Raw genomic sequence first — 19531 nt, forward strand, 5'->3', positions numbered from 1 at the left:
GTACTGTGCAAAAAATATATATTCTACATTGTTAGCAAATCGACCATCGACATGAAGAAGCCTGTTGTTGAAATACCGATTCAGAGTCAAACGAAATTGTCTGCTTTCATAGTAAGTATTCGATCCTGAAGGAAACAAGACGGGAAAACTTTTTGCTTCATTTGTAAAATCTGAAAGCAATTTCACTGGATTGTTACCTTCACCTGGAGCTACATTTAATATGTTATCCACATACTGATCCAATGCTTCTTGTCCTATATCTACTGGCATGAGACAGGTGTCCTGAAACATACAGTGCTGTTGTCTGTCATGCAATAACTCATCTTCTCCATCTATGCAAGTATCTTCATCTTTACCAGAACCACTATCTTCTTGCAGGACAGACGACTCATCTTCCTGAGTAAATGTGTTAATCCAAGACTCATTGAACTCTACATCTTTATAATGCAAATTATGACGTTTTAAATACTGAAGAGCTTCCTGAACATGCTGTGTGTCAACATACTGATAATCATAGTGTCCTTTATATGTCAATTTACGTTTTAACTTTACAGGTAATAAAGACCCCTCCATGTTGGTACGTGGTAACAAACTGCACGTTTCCACTATATTTGCAGGTACACAAGTGACAGGACCATGAATCCCATTCTGACCACCTTTGGGCAGAGCCAACATTTTCATAAAGGGTATATTCATCGCTATTAAATGTTGCTCTAATGTATTTAAACATGCCAGTTGAGGTGGGATGGGATCAACAGTCAGCTTGTTGATTGAACTTTCTGGGGGTATCTGACATTTACTAATTTTATAATGACACGTGTAACAGATTATCAATTTATTTCTACATACATTCAATTTGCAAGGTAATCTACAGGCATCATTGCATTTGTGTAGATGATTGTCACTTATACATTTATCTGCTATAAGTGACATTTCTTTGGTTTTTCTATAGTATTCTTGATTACAATTTAAGACCTGATGTCTAAACAACAACCGTGAGCAGACACAACACACAAAATCAGGTCCATCTTTCACCTTCTCTAAAAATTGATCTACAACAAAATTAAAGTTTTGTGAATTTACTTTAATCAGCTTTCTTTTATGCTGGATACTTTCTATTAAACATGTTTTATGCTCAATATTAAGGTATTTCTTTTTACTCATTTTTTTCTTTTTGTCACGATGAGCCAAATTCTGATGGTACTTATACACACTCATCTGTTTAAGCTTCTCTCGATGAGCCAAATTCTGATGGTACTTATACACACTCATCTGTTTAAGCTTCTCTCGATGAGCCAAATTCTGATGGTACTTATACACACTCATCTGTTTAAGCTTCTCTCGATGAGCCAAATTCTGATGGTACTTATACACACTCATCTGTTTAAGCTTTTCTCGATGAGCCAAGTTATGATGATAGTTGAAAATGGACCTATGTTTGGCCTTATGTTTAACTTTCTCTTTATGTGCAAGAAGAAATTTGTATTTAAATTTGGTTGTGCTGATCTTTTTCATTCTGTAAGCAACATTTTGCTTGTATGCATTTTTCTTCTGACTTTTTATTTTGTCTTTAACTGCACTTACCATTTTATAATTAGAGGCTTCTGCATAAGCCTTATTTTGCTTTAAATATCTGGAAAAACTCTTCCTCGTTTTCATCTTTTCCATGTTTGGGTCAGCATTTAACTGCATCATAGTTGACCTTCTGCATTTGTTTACGTTGTCTGACAAAGAATCAACTTTACAAAACCCAAAACATGTTTCTTTATTACCCAGTCTTATGCAAAGAACGGGCTCAAAATGATTATTACAGTTTGACAAATATAGTCCCTCAGTGACAAAATTACCAGTTTGAGAACTATATTTGACCCACTCTGTGCCATTGTTGATAAATATGGGTAATCCTAAAACACTGGCTGTAGTTCTAAATTCTACTTCTGTAGCACAGTGACCGACATAATTCATCTGTGACTTTTTTATGTATTCTGACACAGAAGCATGTTCTTTTCCCAGAAACTTCTCACACTCTTCAGCATTTTTGGACATATAAGAAACAACAGCGAGTCTGATCTTACGATGGCCCTTCTGTGACCCACTAATTACATGAGCTACAGCTCTAAAAAAGCTGTTACCATCTTCAATAATATGTTCTGTCTTACACACATTTCCTAAAGGCCCACCTGATGTGGATTCTTGAGAATTGTGTTTCTCAAAATCTATTTTCAACCGATTACACAGAGTTTTACAAAAATCTGCAGACAGAGGAGTAAATAAAGTATTTGAATGAACAACACTAACACCATCTGTATCTATGGAACTCGGCTCAAGTGTGACAGTTTCTACTGAACATTTTAAATGTTCTGTAGGGGCATGTCGAGTATTGTATCTACCAGAAATACTATTTACAGGGCCACAATAACCATAACAAGTTCCTGTGTTAGGTTGTTTTACACAAACCACTGTCTCATAATGGTTACCATTACTATTCTCCAAATAAACAGCCTGCTGTGAAAAGATGCTGTTGGATGTATATTTAAGCCATTTATCATTACAGTAAGTAAATATGTTAATGCCAAAATAATCAGCAGCAGCTTGAATTTCCACTTCAGTTGCCCAACTGCCAACGTACTGCATCCTGGATGAGGTGAGGTACTGCGAAACCGAGGAATACTCACTTCTTAAAATGGTTTGATACATTTGAGGATTCTTTTTTAACTGATTGACCAAAGCAAGACGGATTTTTCTATGATATTCCTGGGTGCTAGAAACAGCTTGACTAAGTGCTCTAAAAAAACAGTTTCCATCTGCCACTATTGATTTATTCATGCATGGTACACCCAATTCACCAATCACACGAGATGATTCATCAACCATTGCCGACTTCACATTCAGACGTTTACTCAACACCTGAGACACGTCCCTAGAAATGGGATTGAAATGAAAATCTTTAGTGCTAACATCACTAACAAAAACAACAGGGTTTATGTCGGTGTCATCTGTCTGTAACTTTTTTGGTTCCGAGAGTGGAAATGACTCTTCACGTCTAACCTCCTTTCCTGTTGTTGGAGGCAACCTTGTTTGTTCAGAAACATTTTTCAATGTGTCCATCTGAACAATGTTAACTCCACTGATCTCAAACAACTTCTGAGTTCCATTTAATTTACTGGCAAACCTCTGAATATATCTAAAAACATTGTCAAGACTACTAAAGTATAGAATTACACTTTTACCGTTTGGGTCAACCATTCCATCTGCAGAACGAGCATGTGAATCAACAATAGCATAATGTCCATCTTCACTAAGTAAAGCGCAAGTATTGTCTCCAAGTGTAAAAAAACATGTTTCATATTGTGTACACATCTTATTCAAACCATCCCAAAGACTAGTGTACACTCCAGCATTTATAAGTTCACCTTCAACGATATCTACATTTCCACAAACAAAATCCCCATAATTCAACTTAAAAGTCTGTTTGCCCATAACGATTTCCTTTGGCAATTCTGGGACAGAAAGAAACACATTCCCAGCACTTATTAGATCACTGTCGCGTAAATATGTGTACAGCTCATCGCCCAAAACAACAACATTGTCTAACATGGCAAAATCCCATGAAAAAACACTTTGTATGTTGTGCTTAGTTAAAGCAACAAGACTTATTGCTGCACACTGAACGCCGCCATATTTAAAACGCCCATCGCTCTGATTAAATGATCCTGTAAGTGAGCTTAAAATTGTATCATTGTTTACAATACTGTTGTCATCATCAACGTTAACCACACTTGTGCTACATGAAGGAACAGGAGATGATTCAACCATCGCAGACTTCACATTCAGACATTTACTCAACGCCTGTGACACGTCTGTAGAAACGGGACTGAAATGAAAATCTTTAGTACTAGCATCACTAACAAAAATAACAGGGTTTATGTCAATGTCATCTGTTTGTTCAGATACATTTTTAAATGTGTCCATCTGAACAATATCCACTCCAGTGATCTCAAATAACCTCTGAGATCCCACCAGTTCACTAGCAAACCTCTGAAAATGTTGAAAAACATTATCAAGGTTCGCAAAGTACAGAACTACACTCTGTCCTGTCGGGTCTACCATGCCGTCTGCGGAGCGTGCATGGGAATCTACTACAGCATAACGTCCATTATCACAAATGATAGCACAAGTATTGCCACTTAATGTCATAATGCAAGTTTCATGCTGTGTGCACATCTTCTTCAATCCATCCAGGAGAGGAGTGTACACACCAGCATCTATTAACTCGCCTTCAGCTACATCTACATCTCCTAAAACGAAATCCCCGTAAACAAGCTTAAAACTCTGTTCTTCCATGTCAATTTCCTTTGGCAAGTCTGGAACAGAGAGAAACTCATGTCCACCTCTAATCTTCTTGTTGTCGCGCAAATCTGTGTACAGCTCATCTCCTAACTCAACAACGTTATCCAACACGGCAAAATCCCAAGAGAAAACACTCTTCTGTTTGTGCTTTGTTAAAGCAACAACAGTAATAGCTGCACACTGAACTCCCCCATATTTAAAACGCCCATCGCCCTGATGAAATGATCCTAGGACAGAGTCTAAAATTGTATCATCGTTGTGTAAAATTGTTTTATCTTCATCAAAATTATTTACAACAGGATTTTGAACAGTTGTCTCTGGAACTAGAGACGACAGCAAAACCTGTGAACGCACGCAAGAAGGGGTGTTAGCAGACTGACCTCTGGGTGATGCATGCGCGTGATGGCCAGAAGGAAGCATCACAGCATGGGCAGCAACAGACCCAGAGACAGACCCCGGACAACCAGATGCCTCCTGATGGTGGGGTGAAGGCAGCTGGTCACAGTCCAACACCTATACAGAAGAAATTAAAGGTCAATACATCGTCAATAAAGATTAGTTTAGTTTTTATATTTGAAACACACGCTTCTTACCTCCTTCCTAGACCGACCAGACTCCACGTCTGCAAGAGGATTTATGCAAGGTGTGGATGCAACCTATAATTCAAGAACAACAACGGTGAAGAAAAATAACACCACAATGTATTTGTATGCCAGATAATTTAATGAATCAACCTCCTGCTGGACACGCCTAGCTGCTTTCTTAAAATGTCGCACAGATGTAGTCTACAAACAGAAAATAATACGGTTAAGTACAATACTTTCAAATATACCATACAGACAGCCCATATTACAAGCATCAGGAACAACATTACATTAAAAGATAATAATAAACTTTAGCTTTAAAGTTACCTGTAATTCTGTGGGACCATCCGCTGGAGCAATCGTGTCCATGGCAGCCAGAATTGAAGGTGAGAACCTAACGGGATTCAGGGGGATGAAACACTCCTTCAAGGCCACTGAAGTGTCATCAGTCTATTGAAGAAAATTCACCACATATTATCATCTAATCAAAATTCTTTGAAAAAGATCAATCAAAAACATTCACAAACCTTAGAAACAACCACTCGTTTCTTGGGGGAATTAGAAGTCTTTTCAAATTCCCCTGAATGGTTTCTCTGCAATGGTAAATAAAAGAAAACACATTTAGAAGCATTACTGGCCCAGTTGCCTAAAATTATAAACATTTTACAATATTTATACTTTATAAAGTCTCTCACCTTCCCGCTAGGTCTCACAAACGTCCATTCGGAAGGGCGTGGAGGTGGAATGCGTTCCACACCCTTCACAACCACACGGGGCACAATACTCGCTTTCTGCGGACGAGACACCTGGTGCTGCACCAGTGGCTTTGGTGCGTGTGTCTCCAAGAACTGATAGGAGGCATTCCACATCAGTTGCGTGAGTATAGGCATCCCGTGATTATCACTGAGGTGGATCTGCAACCACAAACACGAACAAAAGAAAATACAAATTTATCATCTCAAACTTAAGAACCTTTACCTTGTTTTCTTCCAAGCAATATACTTACACCATCACGGCACCACAGTTTAAGACGGTACCTGGGTAGGTGATCGTGGATCGGCACATAACTTACACCTTCGAAGCAGAAGGAAAAAATTCATGTAAAGTTATACATTGTGATTGTTTGATACCTAAGAGTAAATAGCAATAACGCTTGTCGTTAATACTACCGTTTCATCTAATTATGTTGCAACTTACCTAGCTTAGCCGATCTGCGGTGGTACTCCTGCTGAAACAGGTCTTGACGCTCCCAGGAACCAACTAAACGGGGAATCATGGAGGTACAGAAAACCTAAAAAAAAAATAAAAAAAAAAGAAGAAGAAAGAATACAATTATTTTTAAAGATGTACGTTTACTGTCATTTCTCATACCTTCAAAATTACACAAATCAGCCTCTCACCTTAGGCCAGCGACTGAGAACAGCCAAAAGGTACCGCTCAAATGCATCCCCTGCCTCTTCAACTGTTCTGCTGGCCGTAAGGTTGTTAGAAGGAGCCATGACGCAAACAGCATCAGGCTCCCGAGGTAACACAGCCTGTGAAACCTCAAGGCGCAGAAGATCTGCACAAGCTCCTGGAGTGGACATCACACCAAAAGCGAGGCCGCCAACCGGCATAGGGACTATGCCGTCTGCCACGGACCTCAAGTGGGAGTCCCCAACAAGTAGGATGAACTAAATTAGAAAAATTAATACATACATTTCAATATAAAACAATCTGTATTTCTATGACATTTCATACAAACGGCAATGCAATATGCTTTTCAGGAAGAAAGAGATCACATTAAACAGTCAAAGTTTACAAACAATAAAACATGAAATGGTAAAACTAATCACAGAATACACCAACATAAATACAAATAAAGATATGTAAAAATAACTGAGCAGCTTAAGTTCTAAATCACAGATTGAGAAGCACCGACTAAAAAGGAAGATGAACACAACTAGGTTTTCTATTAAGATTCAAAAGTTGGTAGACTTTAGGCACATGTCAAAAAGAAGCCGATTCAGTCTGTTTGCAGCACTGTAACTGATAACGGCTTCAACACCATCTGACCGTATCCTTAGAATCCCAGAGTACTGCTAGATATTATTGGAAGAAAATCTATATTTACATTTTAAATATTTGTGGACATTACACTCACTTTCTTGTCAGGAATCTCATCTGGAAGGACCAGCTTGTGAGCTTTGTTAGAAATCACACTGGTCGGCCAACGACGAACTCGATGACGAAAGCCAGTTCCAGAAACTTACAAAACAAAAACACACACACAAAAATTAACAATCTTTTTGGCTAATAATTTTTCATCTTACATAAATACAGTATAGATTAAATGAATTGCAAAACACTACAATAATTTGTTCTGCGAAATAATACTGCAATACATACAATTAACATCATCATTGCTGTGCGTTGGAATCCCGATACGAATAGGCGGAGCTGGACGATTGCTGCGCTTAGCAGCATCCGCCTTGCGTTTGGACTCTTTGCCAGGCATAGCGAATGCTGTTTGAAACATAAAATACATGACAGCACTATTAGAAAAGCAACACAAACACTATGGATTTCTATGTTATCATGTGTCTGTACTCAGTAAAGACAGAATTAGACTCACTCACTCACTCACACCTTTTAGAATCTTATGCAACCATCAATTTGCTAAACTTGTATAATTGTAAAAACAATCCTAAATTTTAAAAAGCAAGTCACCCATGACCAGGTTCTTACTCAACTCCCACTTCCTGTTTGAAAAATGCAACAAATGCTGTTGCCTAGCACACCGACAGGGTGGAGCCACAAACAAATACCAAGCCCCCACAATGCGGCTCTAAAATCGGTCCCAACCCGGAAGTACCAAAAATTGCAGTTCCACCCTCATCCACTAGGGGCTGGAGTCAGAAGCGAGCAAATCCTCATTGACTCCCATGTTAAAAAATACCAATTTCACAGCAGAAATAAACATGTTTACAGCCTGGTACCAAAACATGTTTTTGGTTTAAATGATCTAGTTTACACTCATGACAACTCTGAGGGGGTGAATTTTTTTCTCACTCTTCTGTTTAAGTGTATTTAAAGACTAAAATTCTGTATAATTAATGAGCATCCGACACACGTGACCACAGAGCTAGCTCCGTGGAAAAGCCTCAGTCTGAGACTCGGCCTGGCTTGGAAACTGCTCCGAGATTTTGAGTTGATCCCAGCCTTGCAGCCCCACCCTCAGCTCCTCCTCTCTTCCCTTTTATGGAATTGTCTGGCCTTGACGGAACCGGTGACACGGTCAAAATGGCGGTGGTGGCCACCTCCCATTTTAGTACAAAAACTTGTTATTGGAGCCTATGGAAACTCATTGTACATATGTTAATGTCGATGACAAATACACACACTCACAACATTGTGACATCATAATGTACAGGGGTGGACATTAACTTCAAAACCAACCAGCCAGCTGGGCCGGTAACTCTGAATATTTACCGGCCCTGCCAAGAATCTATCGGCCCCGCTGGTCAGCTGCCAAAATGAGTCAAAATAACAACTGAACCATTTTAAATGTAATAAACCTTTATTTTGTACACATTCACAAACATAATAACGTATTCAAGTTTTAATTTGTTTGTTCCCTCAACAAAACATGATTTTGTCGTCGCTAGGGATGGGTACCTTTGACATTTGAATCGATCCGGTACTAATTCCCGGTACCTACGAGTCGATACCGGTACTTAACGGTACCAATTTTCGATACTTTTGAGTGTTTATTATTTTAATTCTCTTTTATAATTAAATAGATATTTTTCTCAATATATAACCATATTTGATAAATATCACGATAAATAACATACAAGTTTGTATTTTAACATCGTCCTTGTAGTTTTATAAGCTGATAATTAAACTGAAGCAAACATCTTTACTGTGAACTAAATTTACTGTGTATCTTCATTCCTTTTGCCGTCCTTTTTCATTTGATTTTTCCTACTGGGAAGTTAGAATTTCCGAGGCGAAAGCGAACGCACCATTAGCTGATAACAATGGTGGCAATGGAAGCTAACATATCAAGCTAACGTTATCTTTAACAGTTTATTTCGCTGCTGGAGCAGATTAAAACGATGATGCCTCAAACTTAGATAATTGTCACTGGTTTTACCTTCACCCAATCACCCGTCGCATTTAGTAAAGTAAAGCCAAACTTTAGAGCGCGTTCATGTTCTTCTAGTCGGAAATTCGGAGTTCCGAGGAGAAAGCGAACGCACCATTAGCGAAACGGAAGCTAACAAATCAAGGTAACGTTATCTTAAACATTTTATTTACCTACTGGAGCAGATTAAGATGAGGATGTCTCACTTAGATCGTTGTCTGTCGCTAGTTTCATCACCCAGTTATCCACCACATTTAGTGAAGTGGACCCAAGCTTTAGCGTGCGTTCTTTCTACCATGCTTGCTCTGTTTACAACGGGCTCGCAGGGACCGGCGACATAACGCTCTTGCGCATGCGCAACTGTCTTGGCAGTACCGAAACGAGGCACCGTTTGAATTGACGTGAATCGGTGTTCGGTCGGTTCTATGGAATTCGGTCGGTACCTTAAAAAGTACCGAATTCGGTACTCATCCCTAGTCGTCGCATACTTCCGCCATACAACGCAGTACATCACCAACTCCGCTTTGCTGTACTCAAGCCGTTGCCTGTGTTGGAGATGAGCCAGTTCTGCGCAGATTAGACCAGCGGTGATCGGCGAGCAGTGCATGCCGGTTAGATTTGTGTCCGAATTGACGCCGACTTGCTCTGACGTCATGCATACGTAGGCAACGATAACCTTGTGAGATCAAGGCGGCCGCAGATTTTGGAGCAAGGCGCTGCAGTTGCTCTCCCTCGGCTGCAAAACCTAGAGCAGGGATTCCCAAAGTGCGCGAGCTGCCGCTAGGGGGTGCGCGAGATGAAAAGTGTAATGGCTGCGGAGCTCAGAGAAGTCTGTCAGGTGTCACCATTAGCGCTGCCAGAAACTCATTTGTGGGTGGGCCAAAGAAAAAGTAAGTGGGCACAATAAATGTAATTGAAAACAAGTATATTTGTGTGTGTGTGTGTGTGTGTCCTCCACATGTGCCCTAACTTCATAATAACAATGCGCCGAGCTTCAACACTCTGGCCTGCGCACGCCGATATGTTCCGTATTTGATCATTTTTAACGGTGTTGGAGAAATCTGAAGGTGGTGAGTCATTCTGGCAGATTGTAATTAACACCTGTCTCATGCAGGTGTTCTGACATTGTAAACCTCACACACAGAACATTGTGGATGTAACTAAATAACAAGAAATGATTCCCATTCAGGCTATTGACAGCGCGCTGAAGATCTGAAGTTCAGAATGCATCTGTCAGAGGTCAGACGCGTGCCAGCGGAACCACAGCTCACGGGTGCACAAGGGAGCACATCTGGGCTGGGCAGAAGTAATTTTACAACGTTGGTTTAAATAGAACCAATAACGAGACACAGTGACTTAAACGCTGCAAGTTGTGAAGCGTGTTCTATCCGCGAGCCGCATCACCAAGCGGAAAGTGAATGCGTCAAGCATAAACCAAGCTTCATGGAGCTGTGCCGCGCGCGCACACACACACACACACAGATTCAATAAGTGCACGCTGCGCAAACTGCGGCGCGCCGTCAGACTGAAGGCAGAAATGAGCTCTGACTCCTCTGTGATAAAAACTTTTAAGAGGTTTTATAACAACATTCTTCATTCCAGGTCAAATTAAGATATTAGCTTCTATTTTGGGATGACGTATTAAAGTTGGGTCCGCTCCAGCCAGTGACTCGGAAGGTGCAGCATTTGTTATTCTTGTCCGAGTGGCAGCGGATCGCAGATTCAGCCACACCATAAAACAGCAAGTCGCTCTGAGGCAAACGTGAACCTCATGGCTATATCTTGTCCCCTATAGACATTTGATTACACACAAGTGATCAGCTCAGGTTTACGCAGAGCAGAAGGAAGGAGAGCGCTCTGGCCGCACAGGTTAAACGTTCCTACTTTAAGAAAACCGTTAAATTGCATTGTTTATATGCTACCTGAGCACCCTAAATATTTATTTAAAATTAAATCGAAGGAAATTGTAATGGTATAGAATGTTTATTAATTACTATTTAAAAAATGAAAGTGAGGGGGAAAAAGGTCGATCATATTTTTTTACCCTGTCTGTTTAGCTTGACGTCTGATATATATATAGCTACGCCCTGATGTGTGTGTGTGTGTGGGGGGGTGCGTCGACGTGGTCCGGACATAGAAGGGGGTGCGCGGCTAAATAAGTTTGGGAACCACTGATCTAGAGGATGACGGGAAACACCTGGCTCTCACATGATCTAAGATCTGATTGGTTCATATTCTGATCCAAACATCCGGTGGTAGAACATGAAATGTTAGTTGGTCACATGTATTCTGTAAATCACGTTATGTTGATGACAACAATATAGGCCATAAAGAGAAATGTGTTTTGTTTTCTTTTGTCACGTTTCCTTACCACACTGAAGCTACAGCTGATAACCTTTACTTATTATTACAGTCATGTTTTCATATAGAATATATGATATCCACAAGCACGTGAGGATGTGTTTCAGCTGCTAACAGGCACCAGAATTAAAATTGAAAATTGAACAAGTGTGAATGCTAACGCGATATCTTCAGCCATCGTCACCCCCGAGCTACACATGCAGGGAAATCCAAGAGATTCAACTGGCAGAAACAACTGGTTCACACCATTCTCTCACACACACACACACACACACACACACACACACGCCTTTTAGAATCTTATGCAACCATCAATTTGCTAAACTTATATAATTGTAAAAACAATCCTACATTTTAAAGAGCAAGTCACCCATGGCCACATTCTTATTCAACTCCCACTTCCTGTTTGAAAAATGCAACAAATGCTGTTGTCTAGCAGACCGAGAGGGTGGAGCCACAAACAAATACACACACTCACAACATTGTGACATCAAAATGTACCATCTAACATCACTGTGTACCTCTTAGCCAATAGCTATGACAGATTTAAATTCAAATGCAGTGCAGAGTTTTTATCTGACAACCGCACAACACTGACAGTTTTAGGCAGAAAATTAAAATCTTATCTAAAATGCACTAAAGTGCAAAACTATTGCCTACGCATTTCTGTAGCACAATTAGACACACATTTATATAGTTTATCAGAAAAAAAAAGTTGATTTGGGAGCAACTTGCTCTTTAAATGAGTTAATCACAGTATAATCTAATTTAAAGGGCAATAATCAATAACTTGTGTGTGACATCTATGACAAAATACATTAACATAATTATTACTATAATTATTACTACTTTACTGATAACCCCTGAACAAGGAATCATAATATAAAAATGAAAATATCTAATCAAACACCAAGAATGAAGTTTTAAATCATGCCAAATTTCAAACTATTGTTTAAAAATATCAAAAGTTATTAAATGTCAAGTTTTATTAGTACTTACTTGCACTTATGAAAGTGCACATACACCTGCTGTATTCTATATAGAGTGCTTAGACTAATTCAAATAGTCGACAACACATGTACTAAAAAACATTTATTTATAACTGCATTGTAGGAAATATTCAGTCACAACATATTCTTTAATTTAGTCTTAAACAATGCTACTTAAATAGTTTAAACACCCCCTTGTTATCAGTCAAACTTTTGAATAGTCTATGGTATTTACATTATTTTACTTAATCTCAGTTTAGCTTTAAGTACTGTAACTTTTAATAACGTTTTACTTATTTCTACGTTAAACTTCGCATGACTAAAAATAAACTCACAATATTACATTATTATTTTTTCCCTGTGTCCTGTCTGGCTGTGAAGCAAACAGAATTGATGTCTGAATGTTGGTGAAAAGCCTTACAGATTTACTCTCAGGTGGAGCATCAAAGCTAATGTCACGTCTGATACTTTAAACTTTATTGTTTTTGAATACTTTGTAATTCCGACCAGACAACGGAATCAGAGGTGAAAGATAAAGACAAAGACAAAAGGTGGGGGGAGATAGGGGGGAGGGGTCCAACAAAAATAAACAATAATGAACAAGAGTCTGCTTCTAGGCCTGCAGAAAGAGAAAGAAGAGAAAAAATGGGACACACAACACAACAGGAGCAAGCCATCACTGTGTCAACTTGAAGAAATACAATCACACGATAATAATAAATCATAGTGCATTTAGTGGCAACAACAGCCTTAAGACATGTGTTGAACGTGCCCAAGTCCATACTTATGAGAGCACCATGTGAGCACCTGTGTGTGTACAAGCGCTTGTTTATGTAAGGTTTCTCTATAAGAGCGTCTAATAGAGTGTGGGGGGCCACAGATCTGCCCCAAAGATGTGTAGGAGACTAAGAGAGCTCCAAGTCCCAGAGATCCAGCCGCTGCCCCAGAACACAAAACCGTCAGACAGCAGCTGGTACTGGTCGCTCGTGTACGTCAAAGCTATCTTTCATAAAACGATAATCAATAAAACGATTTATATAAAGTGGATCCAGAAGTTGTAGCCCGTCTCTGCCTACAATATTTTGATATTTTTCACTCTGTTGGTGGTTTTACTGAGCAGGTGCCACTTTTGTCATACGTTACTTTTTAAAACATGTTTAGACTGTTCAGAATACAAATCCAGGCTCTGTCACGTTTGATTGTTGTAATAAAACTTTGTAGGTGGGGAAGGTCAGAAAAGGATCCGATCATTTTGTTTTTCCCTTATTTACAGTGACAGAGATAACGGCGCAGTGTGCCTGCCTCTGGTGTTAATCAAGTTTAATTTTATCTATTTTCACAAGAAAACAGAACAGTTAAAAGCAGGGCTTGTGTTGACCGGACAGTTCCCGTATTTGGCCGTTTATTTTGACGGAGAAAGAAAGAATTACTCCGACGCACGCAGACAAACTGACACTTTATTCGTTTAGCAAATCGCAGATGTTGCTAAATCACTCAAGAAAAGATTCCCTTCTGAACATCTGAGCTGGACATCGCTCAGTGCAGCTCACTGTCAGCATGTACATAAGGTGCACAGCAAGCTGAAGATGTGGAGAGGGGCTTGGAGAATGTTGCAGAACCATGCAGGAAGATTCCTTCCACTGAAGCGAGAGTTTTCCAAACCCGGTCTCTCAGGGAGACTTGTCACTTAGAAAATGTTCCCTGATGATGAAACTTTGGCTGAATTGTGCTTGTTCCCAGTGGCAGTTCTACATGGAATTACTCCCCGGGCGAGTCCCCCTTTGAGCCCCCCCCCCACCACCACCACCACCACACTACCCCACCTGCACAAACACATGCATGTTTTCTGCAAACAGGCATGTTTTATTAGAACGACTATTGAACATTCATTTTTCTAAGTTGCACATATTTACATTAATTACTATGAAGTTGTCAGAATGTAAAGCAATATACATTATATACTGTATCAAAATATATAGAATCAAAAATACAAAAACAACTAAACTAACTAAATATTAACAATATATGAACATAATATATAATAAATATTCTAAATAGTAGGGCTGCACAATGTATCGAAAAATTATCGTCATCGCAATAACAGGACGTGCGATAGGCCTACCGCAAAGGACGTCAAAAACGGCGATAAATGTTTGGTTCAAACATTTCCATCCGTGTCATACATCAACTTTTTGTAAACCAGCTCTGTTTTTTAAGCGGAAGTATTATTTGACCAATCAAATGTAGCCCTTCTGATATGCAGCCAATCAGACAGGTCCATTCACGTAATACGCCCGCCCCCTACATAGACCCTTACCCCAAAATTCCACTATCTCTGCTCTGCTCCGCCCCCCGCTTTCCGCTGACGCTCGCTTCCCTTGTTCGTCATGCTGGCTCAGATTAACAAACTCACTTTGTGCTGAGGTTTCTGGAATCAGCGCTGCTTTCAAACGTGAACGTGAGTCCGCTCGGTGTCGTTAAGCAGCTGATAATAACCGGGTTGACTCCGACACGTGCCTGTGAACCAACCCACCGTTAGCCCCAGGCTCCGGTTAGCTTCCAGCTAAAAGGCTACAGCACTCTCCTCCCAGTCCCACCCTGCTAAAGAGGGCCTGGAAAAGTTCCCCCACACATCAAAGTGATTTTTCATTTATGAGCTTTTATAACCTTGTTAATCAGGATAGTTGATTTGCTGCTGCACATAAACTGTCAGTCAGAAGCTCTGCTAGCCGCTTATCTTAGAGGAGCTAGTTCAATTTGTTAGCTTGTTATCAGAATCATAGTTGCAGTTTCATCATCTGAGCTGCTTTTTGAGATCTAGGTAAACTTGTTCAATTTGGGGTTAAAAACAAAGTTTTCAAATATTTTCCATGTAGTTTTTCGCCAGTTCCTCTTCTGAAAGGTAGACAATTGTTTTTCTGTTTCCCTCAGAAAATCTTAATATTCTCCTAGTTTGGCCCAGCACAGTTCACTTCCCAATTACAGTAACAGCCTTATATCATAACCACATAAGTGGAGAAAATGCTCAGTAGCTATGAGAGAATTTGCTGTTGCATTTAAGTGATGTTGGCTATTATTTAACAGTTAAACTTATTTTCTGTTTTTTTTTTTTTTTAATTATTCAAAAACCCTGGTAAGGATGTGTTTCTGTATTTGGAGCTTCAGAAAAAGTTTTATGGTGGAGGAGATGTTTTAAAGTCACTGAGAAACTGCATGCATGCAGTTTGTTGTTTTGCTGATAATACAGTAGCAGGTGCAGCTGCATATTTTTTCAATAAAAATGGTATGCTGTAATGGAATTCATGCATTAGTTTTTGTTTGCTTTGAACCCAGAGCAAACGTCACACGCCAGGCGACATCAACACTGCATACTTTAGTATTTGTTCATTTAGCGTGAGTAATATCGGTATCGCAAAATTAAGCACTGTTATCGAATATCGCAGGTTTTCCTAATATCGTGCAGTCCTACTAAATAGCAAAAATATTTCACACATAACAAACTAAAGATAATCACTACAGCATTGCACTTAGAACAGAAAACACAAACTAAAATTAAAACCTAACCTTCATGCAAAGTCATCAATAATGTCATCATATGAAATCTGCTCCCCTACTGAGTGATTGATACTAATCAGAGCCAGGTTAGTCAGCCGCCCCTGAAACATAGGTGACCTCAGGTATGACTTGATCAAGTTTTGAAAAGCCCCTCTCAGCTTGAGCCACAGTGACTGGCAGAGCAGTCCAAAAGTTGGGTTAGATCTCCAATAGATCCTTATCATGATCCATAATATTTTAGAATGACCTCTGAAATTGTAATTTAAACTGGCATAAAAATATTTTGCGATACCGATATGACTTCTCTGAGCTCTGCAGCCATTACACTTTTCACCTCGCGCACCCCCTAGCGGCAGCTCGCGCACGCACCACACTTTGGGAATCCCTGATCTACACGACTGAAGGAAGAAATGACGTAGCAGCTGACCGCCATCTTAGATGGGTTCCCACTCACATCGTTGAAGTTAAAAAACCCACCCAAAATGACGGAAACAGAGCCATGTTTAATGGGAAGCCATTCAACACATTGCATTCGTTAGACGGACAAGTTCCCTTGCATTTGAAGACTGAAACACCCACTCAAAATGGCGGATGGGCCATTGCTTCTCAAACGCACATGTAGCATTTACGTCTTTATTGCTATGCAGAAAAATGTTCAAGTATTGACTATTAAATAAAACGTGACAAAAATGACCCACAAAACGAATATGTCTACGACTTTGTAACATACTTCAGCAATCAATATTGAAACCGTTACATTCTTCTGCGTCAGTGCGGAGACACACGGAGCACTTACGCACTCAATCGACATAAATCACAACCGCTCAACAGGAAAAGGAGCAAGCACACCTTCCGTTATTTCACAATAAATCGATAACAAAAAGCGTTATTTTTTTGTTTCATATGCACAGGTTTAACAACTTTTAACAACTATCAATGGCGGTTGAACTTTAAATGCACAAAAATAAGCCATAAACACAGTTTCCACTATCAAAGTAGTCACACTTTGTGGATCCAAACACTGCTGATCTCTCAACAAAAAAGATAGGCAGCTTAGCGCACTGTGCAAACACTTTCACTCTCTGTGTAACTGAATCCACACCATCCAACCAGTTAGCTTTACTCGGTTCCAAATTAAATCACAGGAATAATAAAACTGCTTGCTTAAAGATCTGCACAAGAAATTATTTATCAAAGCATTCCTTACTCACCATGACAAGAAGTTATTTATCAAAGCATTCATTACTCACCATGACAAGAAGTTATTTATCAAAGCATTCATTACTCACCATGACAAGAAGTGAACAAGATGAAAACAACTAAAAATGCTTAAAAATAAACAAACATACTAAAACAAATGAACAAGAAACGCAACAGGTAAAGATCCAAACAAACGTACGTGTGCACTCAGAGAAGTCTTACTAAAAAAGACGTTAGATGCAGTTCAAATGACACATATATAGCCAAACTGTGAGCCAATCGGCGGGATGGAAAACATCACGTGGAAAAAAACTCCCAATTAGATTGAAGTTTATTCAAAACACAATGTACTATCGTCCAATCAGTAAGCCAGACTCGGAAATTTCAAAATAAACCAATCAGTTTCTTGAACGACAGACCATGTTACATCCATGTATGGTTTCGGTTTTACATGAGACCGCCCCCTCACGAAGCCGAAGAAACGTGGACTCAGCTTTGATGATGATGGGCTATAGAGCTACCGCCAAAGGCTTTCGTTAGTGCTCGGTAGAACTCGGAGATTCTCGACTCCAGCACGTTTTTGGCCTTCACTCGTCACGGTCATCACGCAGACGTAACAAACATGGACGCCAGTGCGCCTACTACCAGCAGCAGCATGGATACCGGATCTCAGCAGCCAATGAATTCAGTTCGGTCTCTTCTCCAATATCCGTTCAAGAGGAAAACTATGGTGGAAAAACTTAATATCAAAGAGCTTGGACCAGATCAGCCCGACGTAAAGATAAGCCAGCAGGAGGAGGAGAGAGGTAAACTGTACACACGAGGCTTCGGGAAGGCTTGGCTAGCTGGATGCAATCACGCTAATGCGTTATTTTGCTTTCCAAACGACTGTGACAGATGAGGCATGGATTGAGTCAGGAGTTACGGACATGAAACATTTTTCTGAGAAGGTGAAGAAACATGAGTTATCCCGGTCACACATGGACAACACGGTGAAGCTAGCTATGCTAGGCAGAGCTAACATAGCCATGCAGCTAAAGACGAGGGACGCAGGCTTGCAGTGAATAAACACAATGAAGAAGTGGATCAGAACGGCACATTTTGTCCAAGAGAGAGTTGTCAACACAGTGTATGAGCACAAGGATGACCTCCTCAGATGTTTCCAGATGATCAGAGACTCGGATGACTTTGATCCAGTCACTGAGAGAGAGGCAGGAGGCTTTGTGACAATGCTGGAAGAAGATTTCGGCTTTCTGCTGGCACTGTGTCACAAGATCATGCCACATGTGGACATGCTGTTCAACCAGCTGCAGAAGAGGAACATTGACTCTGTCTCCATCACAGGGGTCATCCAGAGCTTCACCAACAGTATGCAAAAGATCAGGTACATACTTGTTTATTTAATATTATTCTGATTAAATTCTCCAGTTTGTTAGTTTCACAAACAGTAATGTGGATGTGGACCATATATGGTCATGTTATTTTATGTGCAATTTAATGCAGTATTTTTCAACCTTGGTCCGCAAGGCAGTGTGCCAATAGTCAGACATACGTGGATTAATCCCTTTGTCCAATAATGTAAGACAGGAAATAAAAGAGCTGTGCTTAATTCAAGAAATAGTGAAGTTGTGCACAAAACTCAAAAAAACACAAGTTTGTTTAAAAGAAAAAATAGCACAGCCCCAACAAAAATATTTTTCACCAGCCGCCACTGCTGGCAAGTGACACCTTTTTTCAAGCGTATCTGTTGGATGGCCTGGCCAGGTAGAACGAAGACCATGCCAGCAGAAGGGAGATCAGAGCCTCACCCCTAAAGCGGCCTCCTGAGGCATGCTGCAAACCAGCTGTCACAGGAAGTTCTCGGGAAGAGCTGTGTGAATTACACAGGGCCACAGGCGTACACAGGTGTGTTACCTGAGCTGATGCACGAGTCAGAGGAGACGAAGTTCAGCTTTGACCAAGCTCTGATTAGATTAATATTTCATGCTAGCTAATTAAAAGTCAACAATGTGTTTGTTTGCTGAAATTGTGTCGTGACAGTGACTTACAGTTAAACAAACGTTAATTAAAGTTAAAGTTAATTTTTGATTCATTGCTTTCAGGGAAACACATTGGGGTCAAGTATATCTACGACCAAACAGGAGATGTTCTTGAGGACCGCAGAGTGGCAAATGCAGCATTGGGGACAGAGGACGTAGCTGTGGCAGAAGATGAGGGCTTTGAAGAGTCTGAGGATTTTGTGGATCTGACAGTTCCCATTTTGGAAACCATGCTCCAGACTCCTCAACCTGCCTGTTCATATGACTTCTTGACATCACCTGCATCTGAACCCTTCCTAGAGATAGCATCTGTAGAAGTTAAAC

The 19531-nt window shown here is 40.0% G+C and overlaps 1 protein-coding gene across 3 annotated transcripts; it reads right to left on the reverse strand.

The window, feature by feature from the left end:
• Window positions 1-5003: 5003 nt before the first annotated feature.
• Window positions 5004-18472, reverse strand: LOC139069992 (uncharacterized). 3 transcript variants are annotated; one of them, XM_070551500.1, is made up of 9 exons: window positions 17258-18472; window positions 7323-7439; window positions 7078-7181; window positions 6335-6607; window positions 6132-6225; window positions 5941-6008; window positions 5462-5848; window positions 5262-5384; window positions 5004-5135 (listed from the first exon to the last, which is right to left on the reverse strand). In XM_070551500.1, exons 2-9 carry the CDS (start codon window positions 7429-7431, stop codon window positions 5007-5009), a joined length of 1287 nt encoding a protein of 428 aa, XP_070407601.1. In that variant the 5' UTR covers window positions 7432-7439; window positions 17258-18472; the 3' UTR covers window positions 5004-5006. The 3 variants fall into 3 exon arrangements, with proteins under 3 accessions (XP_070407601.1, XP_070407602.1, XP_070407600.1); XM_070551501.1 differs by lacking the exon at window positions 17258-18472 and having other exon boundaries at window positions 5462-5527; window positions 5630-5848; window positions 7323-7730; XM_070551499.1 differs by lacking the exon at window positions 17258-18472 and having other exon boundaries at window positions 7323-7730.
• Between the last annotated feature and the right edge of the window lie 1059 nt (window positions 18473-19531).

Source organism: Nothobranchius furzeri, chromosome 5, assembly GCF_043380555.1.
Source record: "Nothobranchius furzeri strain GRZ-AD chromosome 5, NfurGRZ-RIMD1, whole genome shotgun sequence".
In the NCBI taxonomy this organism is placed as follows: Eukaryota; Metazoa; Chordata; class Actinopteri; order Cyprinodontiformes; family Nothobranchiidae; genus Nothobranchius; species Nothobranchius furzeri.

What these genes read in the sequence shown, in the direction of transcription:
- LOC139069992 (XM_070551499.1), bottom strand. Translation starts at nt 7,461, where the DNA reads ATGTATTTTATGTTTCAAACAGCATTCGCTATGCCTGGCAAAGAGTCC. An exon ending in ATGAGATTCCTGACAAGAAA is followed by an intron (nt 6,608 to 7,077) that starts GTGAGTGTAATG and finishes TTTCTAATTTAG; the next exon opens with TTCATCCTACTTGTTGGGGA. An exon ending in AACGAGTGGTTGTTTCTAAG is followed by an intron (nt 5,385 to 5,461) that starts GTTTGTGAATGT and finishes TTTCTTCAATAG; the next exon opens with ACTGATGACACTTCAGTGGC.